The sequence below is a fragment of the Brassica napus genome, chromosome C8 (genome assembly GCF_020379485.1).
Source record: "Brassica napus cultivar Da-Ae chromosome C8, Da-Ae, whole genome shotgun sequence".
Lineage (NCBI taxonomy): Eukaryota > Viridiplantae > Streptophyta > Magnoliopsida > Brassicales > Brassicaceae > Brassica > Brassica napus.
Window position 1 is genome coordinate 9,128,906 of NC_063451.1, and position 7,721 is coordinate 9,136,626.

At 46.0% G+C, this 7,721-nt stretch overlaps 1 protein-coding gene across 1 annotated transcript; it reads left to right on the forward strand.

Moving 5' to 3' along the window:
• Positions 1 to 3,836: 3,836 nt before the first annotated feature.
• On the forward strand, positions 3,837 to 4,910 carry LOC106350253. The gene has a single exon (XM_048766712.1). It carries the CDS (start codon positions 3,837 to 3,839, stop codon positions 4,908 to 4,910), a length of 1,074 nt encoding a protein of 357 aa, XP_048622669.1.
• The last annotated feature ends 2,811 nt before the right edge of the window (positions 4,911 to 7,721 follow it).

Below are 7,721 nucleotides of genomic sequence, written 5' to 3' on the forward strand. Positions count from 1 at the left end.
TTGGGATTTTCCTGAAGTGAGTTCTCGTATTTGGATTGTATTGGGGAGGGGGGGCTCCGTCGAGGGCTTCTAAGTTTCGGATTACTACCGCGTGATCTCACTCAAATTACCATAAGGAGTGAATTACTCTCTCAAATAAGAGGTTCAGGTATAGTATTCCTCCAGATCCCAGGCAGGACACCGGCCTCCGGGTCTCCGCTACGAGACATCCCGGATCCCCGCTAAGAAGTATTCCGCGTTCGGTTCCAGGGACCACCCCCTTCCTCCGGGAAAAGGAAAACTTCAGATAAGATCGGGAAAAACGGAATATCTCCATTTTTAAGTTATGACGGCTTAAGGGCAGAAGAGGAAAAAGCGTAAACCGACCTAGTAGCGAGTATAGAAGGAGTCCTAGGCGAGAGGCACGGGGGACAACTTTTTAGACTTAGAACTCTCGGCACTTAGAAACGCTGAGGCATTATTCTCGACATGCTCTGTTTCCATGACTGGCACCCGATTACCAGATGAACGTGCACAAGCTGTTCGATCTCTTGGTTCACTCTTGAACTACGTTCGGCTTGATCCTCGAAAGGGGTACGTAGGGAGCCTTTCATAAGGTTCAGTCCGAAATCAATCAAAAACCTTTTCTGTATTTTCTTCGTCTTTTGTTATCGAGCTGCGAGTCAAATAGGTTTGAGCTTTTAGGCCGCTAGAACTAGGTAACTTGCTGACAGCCTTTGCGGCCAAAGCTTTTATGATCTCTTGTAATGATCGCAACGCTCTCACGCGGACTCGAAATAAGATCTACTGTTTTCTCTAAACTTGTTTGTTATCTTTTCATGATTTCCGCATATATTTGATCACTTGCCGTTGGCTCTCGCAGAGATCCGGGACCTCTGGGAAATTAGGGTTTTCGTAGTTTCCTAATTTAAACGTAAATCGACAGTGCGAATTTCAGTTTCCACAACTAATCCACTCAGGGTTCGGGTTCCGTTATTCAATTGCACTTTAAGCTCATGGAATCAATAAACTAACAGGATGAATTACTCAGACATGCAAACAGTAACACAAAACATAATCTGAATAATAGATAGATAAATCAATGGTAAAACCAATGGAGTTCCAATTAATCTCTGAAGGAGAATTGATCTTCTCCAAGAATAATGAATAATAGAGAGCGTAGCCGTCAACAGTGGCTTAGAAATAACATAAATAGGGTTTCAGGTCGTCCAAGGGTATTCTGGTAATTTGTGGTTGCTTCTGGGCTTCAGTCGGTCATAAAATATGCTCAGACCACGTTCTGGCATCACTGTCGATCGATGGCAAGGGTGCACCGTCGATCGACAGTCCTTCATCTCCTCGACAGCTTTCTCTCGCGAGGCAGACTGACCACTCTTCAGTACAACGGGCATAACTTCTGCGACAGGATGCTGATTGACCTTAAAACGGCAGCATTGGAAAGATAACTCAAAGGTATATCTTGTGTCAAAATATGGGCTCAATCTAACAGTGGGTAGGTCTCCATCCATAGCTACTTAAAAGGCTCCAAAAGATACCAAAATCACTACATTCCTCCAAATCGTCCCTGAACCTGTAAATACTCTAAATAGACTCTATATCCTAGTAAATATATATTAAAACATCTATATGCCATGGCTAATAATGGGTGAAATCCATGGTATATCAATGACCTGAGATAGTTTACAGCCGCCGACGTCGAGTCGTATTACGAGGGCGTCGTCGTCTGGTTTGTCGAGATATGCAGTTTCGTTCTCGTCGAATGTTATTTCATAGTCGGGGCCTGATAGGGGCTCTCTGATTCCTACGTTGTTCTCGGCTCTTCGTTGGTATGCTTTGATCGAGTTAACTGAGTTGTAGAATTTAGAAACTCCGTATATGAAGTCGATTCGTCTTTTGTTTTTATCGTAAGCGAAGAAGTTCTATTCTTTGGTCGGTGCTAGTTGGTAGTGTTTCTGTCCCCCATACAGGTCGCGATTGAGCATTCGCATGCTGTATTTTTTTTCTGAGTTTGTGGGGCGATCGGTCTCTCTAGGCGTTCCCGGATTTTGGTCATCTTATGCTTTCGCTTGAGGTTTGGGATTTTCCTGAAGTGAGTTCTCGTATTTGGATTGTATTGGGGAGGGGGGGCTCCGTCGAGGGCTTCTAAGTTTCAGATTACTACCGCGTGATCTCACTCAAATTACCATAAGGAGTGAATTACTCTCTCAAATAAGAGGTTCAGGTATAGTATTCCTCCAGATCCCAGGCAGGACACCGGCCTCCGGGTCTCCGCTACGAGACACCCCGGATCCCCGCTAAGAAGTATTCCGCGTTCGGTTCCAGGGACCACCCCCTTCCTCCGGGAAAAGGAAAACTTCAGATAAGGAGAACCTTTCATATTTCCGAATATGGAAGAGTTTAACCTACTCCAAGCGGCTAAGGCCCGCCATAAGACGACTATATAAAGGGAACCTAAACCCTAAACCAAGGGATCGACACTTCAAGACTTAGATGCCAGAGCTAAACGACTAGAATTAGGGTTCTTACTAAAATAATTGTAATCCTAGTTTGTCTACTCAATAAAACGTCTCTTCAAGTCTTTATCTCTACTATATCTCTCAAAATCAATACAAATACCAGCTTTGTCCATCATTCCGTAGTACTCACAAATATCCTACATAAAAATCCCCTAATAGTTTGGCGCTAGAAGGAGGGGAGTAATCTAAACTAAGTGTTAATGGCGGTGGATAAGCAGAACGAGCTGCCCGAAGCTACCAAAAGAGAAGCCGAACTCCAGAGGCAACTCGATGGTCTGCGAAGTCAAGTAACCGAGCTGCATAAAACTCGAGAGGAGACTAATTCCGATCTCTCCTCGGAAGTCCAGAGCTTGAAGGAGAAGCTCAACGAACACTCCAAGCAACTAGAGCAGAGCGCCGAGAAGCTGAGCCAGCTCGAATCAGAGAATCTGAACCTCCGAGACGAGAACCAAGCCCTCAACACAGCAAGTAACAAGAAGCGTCGGTTCCGGGCTCAGATCCGGCCCATGCCGACTCTAGAAACACCTAACTCTTGAACGGGTGTGAATCTCCCACCTACGGCGCCGTAAGAAGACGCATCAACGCGCGTAAAGGTTAAGGATGCTCAGACCTACGACGTAGAAGACAGCAAATCTGAGCCGAAACCCGATAAAGAAGCACCCGAGGGAGCAATAAAAGCGGAGTCTCTTATGGTCGCTTACCTGGAGCAGATGTTCTCCAAGAGGCTCGATGCCATGCAGTCCATCGTAGAGAGGATTCCAGGGGTAGCTCCCCCATCCGGAAGAGCAACCCCGACTCTTATGCCGACACTCCTTTCACGGATGAGATCACCTTGATCGAAATGCCTAGGAAATTCCCCTTCCCCAACATAAAGGCGTATGACGGTACTACCAATCCAGACGATCACGTCGCCCAATACAGACAAAGGATGCTCGCCGTAGCACTCCCAAAGGAGTCGCGTGAAGCTACCATGTGCAAAGGATTCGGCTTAACCCTGACCCGACCCGCTTTGCAATGGTACATCAACCTACCCTCCAGGTCCATAGCCTCCTTTGCGATTCTCAGCGATAAGTTCGTGGAACAATTCGCCAGCAGCAGGGACCTGGAGAAAGCAGCAGGGACCTGGAGAAAACCTCTGATGGCCTCTACGAAATCCTCCAACACCGGGTGGAACCCCTGTGAGGCTACATAGCCCGCTTCAATCAAGAAAAAGTGGCTATTCCCGAGTGCAGCATCCCCACTGCCATCTCTGCCTTCAAGAGAGGCATGCTTCCCGACGAGGACCTCTATAAGGAATTAACCAAATATCAGTGGAAAACCATGGAAGACGTCCTGTCCCGAGCTTGGGCGCTGGTAAAATGGGAGGAAGATGTCGCCAGTCGAGCTAAGGCGCAGCAAAAGCAAGATCCCAAGGCGATCAGATCAGACCGAACCGAGCGAGATGAGAAACCCTCTCAAAGACCAGCCAGGGACTCCGGGAATCGAAACCAGGGCATATACCAGAACCCGCTGATCAAGAAGGCAGAAGGGATGGCAGTGTCCACGTGGCCAGACATCTCTCACCTCTCCGTCTCAAGGCCGAAGCTGATTAATGTTCTGAGGCAGATGGGCCAACAGGTCAAGTGGCCTCAGAAGATGAAAGCACCCGATTCTTTCCGGAACCCTGGTCGCTGGTGCGACTTCCACCGAGACCACGGTCACAAAACGGAGGACTGCGTCGCACTGAAGATCGAGGTCAAAGAGTTGCTTAAGAAAGGACACCTCAGGGAGTTCTTTTCCAAGAAGGCCAAGAGCCATCTAAGCAAAGAGACAACGGGAAAGCCCACTGAAGCTGCTCCAGTCTCACCACCTCGACAGGACCGAGTGATACATGTCATATCGGGAGGTTCGGAGATCAGCGGAATAAGCCACGCAGCCCCGAAGAAGAGCACTTGGAACGCCAAGCACGGCCTAGAGGCAGCCAAGCCGAAACGCCTACTCCTGGATACGGACGAAATAAGTTTCACGGCCAAGGAGCAGGAAAAGATTCTCACCCCACATCATGATGCCCTGGTCATATCGCTCACTGTAGCGAACTGCCTGGAGAAAAGGATATTGGTAGATAATAGAAGCTCCGTCAACATCATCTTCCAGGCCGCATACAAGGATCTGGGGATGGAGGAAAGCGCTCTAACTCGGAGGATAACCCCACTCATAGGGTTCAGCGGAGAAGTCAAGCAGACCGCCGGAGAGGTGACCCTCCCGGTGTACGCTGAAGGGATCAACATGTCAACCAAGTTCCTTGTTGTTGACTGCGATTCATCCTACAATATGATCCTCGGGTGGCCTTGGATCCACGGCATGGGAGCCGTCCCTTCGACTCTTCACCAGATGGTTGATAGACCATGGATTTGACCCACTTTCACACATGGTTTATAGGTGTTTTTACTACTAATTATTATATTATAGAGTCTATTTATTATATTATAAGATCATGAGTGATTTGGAGATAAGTGATGATTTTGGAGCATTTTGGAGATATTTAGAGCAAGCACCCGAGATGACCATCGAGCTCGACCATCGGTCGATACTAAGGGGAAATATCGATCGATGTTCACATTAGAACATCGATCGACAGCAAAGCGCGTAGAAAGCTCGTTTGGTCACAGCCGACTTCAAGCCCAAGTCTTCACTAATTTACAAGATTACCCCTAACGAGTTTTAACCTAATTATATAAGCTTTGCTACCATGTTAGAGGCAAAAGTGTGCTTTCTTGTGTTTCTTGTTTTACTATTATCAGCAAAAGGTTTTTAGGATTTTGATAGATTGGAGAGAAGATTCAAAGTTATATTTGTGATTGGAACTCCATTAATATCTATTTACTATTCTAATGAAGTTTTCTTACCTAATTGCTCTTATGAATTGCTTGGCCATGTCTGAGTAGTTCCATTGTTAGATTTTAGGGATTAAATAGGTTATGAGGGATTAGCCCCAACTATAGATTGCTGAGTTGTGATAATAATCATTAGGATTGTCGTTAATGCCTGATTCTATATTAGCTACAGACTTGCCCTAGGATTGTTAGATAAAAGCGATAGCTTCATTCTCATCCTGAAACCATTCTAATTGAGCTAAGATTCTTGCTAGAGTAAGGCGAGAGCTGATCTAGTGAGCTTAGTTAGTATCATTCAACCCGCGCATAAAGCTTAACTAGAAGTGCGTCAATCGATATCCATACTAGATAATCGATGGACAAAGTGAAAGGTGTATCGATCGATATCCCTATAGGATAATTGATCGACACTTGCTATTGATCGAACACTCTTGTTTGGGTCATTAGATCTAGTTAATAGACAACTCCAGAAACTCGAGAGCTGATTGACTTGTTGCTTAGTAGTTGAGCTCTACATTATCATGCATGCAACTCATTAGGCATCTATAGTATTATAATTCTAAGTTTCCTGAATAAAAACCCTAAGTCTAGCTATTTCCTTTTAAGCTCCAAAACCTCAACCAATCAATCGAGCAATTACTTGCTCAACAAAACTGCAATTTTACATTTTAATCATTAAACCATCTTACTTAACAAATACTATTAGATTTATTAGGTTCCCTAGCTCCTTGTGGATTCGATCCCTAAGTACTGCAATTGAACCTCTTATTTGAGAGAGTAAATTCACTCTTTAGGGTAATTTGAGTGATATCAAATTTGACGCCATTGCCGGGGAGCTTTGATCGCCTATTAGATTTAATTTTGTTAAGTTTCTGACATAAAATGTTTTCTTGGTTTTCAGGTACATGCCCAGCAGTACCAGATGGTAGAGAATTTTTGTGTACAAGCGATCCGTGCTCAGCTCTACGGAATGATAGGAGGAAGGAGACATGTCGTTGAGTGTATTCTCCTGCTTCGATAGATTATAAACCAGGAGATCCCGCTCTTAGGATACTGCCATATGGGTATGAGCCAGTATATGTCGTCGGTGCCTTAGTAGCAGCAGGGGAGATTGGTCTTTAGGCGGGGCCGCCTACCGATAGTGAAGATCCCAGGGTCTTGTTGATCTATGTCGATGGTTCATAGGATTTAGGTTCGGTCTCTGGGTGCCTCCTGATCTGTAGTTGATGGTTCCGACCATTAGGGGCGGTCCCTGAGCGTCTAGGTGTTGAACCGTGGAAGGTGTTTGGGTTTATAACTGCATCCTTCAGTGGGGATTGCCTACGTACCCTTCAGTGAGGGATTAAGCCGTTCATAGTTCATGTATATGGAGGCACAGAGCCTAGATGGCGCGGAGCCTGATGGAGGCACATAGCCTGATGGAGGCGCGTAGCCCTAAAAGCACGAGGCTCTAGTGGGCAAATGGCCTAATGGGTGTGTAGCCTTGGGAGCACGTAGCTCTGTAGTTGGTAGGAACAGATGGTAGACCTGTCAATATGCTGCAGTGAGCATGATGTGTCGAGGTGCTTCAGTGAGCAAGGAGGGACCCTGCTGATGAGCTGGAGATCGTGGCCTGAGCCAGTAAGTAGAATTGTAGACGTGCTGCAGGGAGCATATATCTTCATCTGGTTGATACGAATCGTCGGGATCAGTCTATCATGGGCATGTCGAAGAAGAAGGTCTTCTAGGTATGGAACCTTGCCTTGGCGGCTGTGGAATTGTCAGCTCTGTTCAAGGACGTCTTGGACCCCTTTCTTTAGGTTTAGAAACCTATATTTATGGTGGAGGCCGTTCCTCTCTCTTAGGATTTGGAAATATTCATTATATCTTTAGATAATAGAATATTTTCCTTTTTCTTAAGGGAGGTCATATGTATTGGAATACTTCCTCTTTCTCTCGGATTTAGGGAGATTCCTTCGTGTCCAAGCTGGTACCTTATTAAAGAAAGATTTCCATTTATCCTAAGGTAGGATAAATCACTCCGCCTGGAAGCCAGAGGCAGGACCCAGACCCGGGGGCAGGAACCTGGAAACCGGATGGGGGAACCCGGGACCTGGAGGCAGGAACCTGGAAGCCGGAAGCTAGAGTAATCTCTTCATAGAATATTTTCCCCCAACAGTTTGCCCCTTATTTTCTGGTTTCATGTTTGAAGGCAGGAAATAACATGGTTTTTTTCATAGGACTTCGTGAGTTGCACCGTTGTATCAAGTTCCTCGTCGAGTTTGGAGTAGGACGTCGGCTCGTAGCCTGGACCATCAAAATTTCTTGTCGGTAATGCTCAGATGTACTTGCG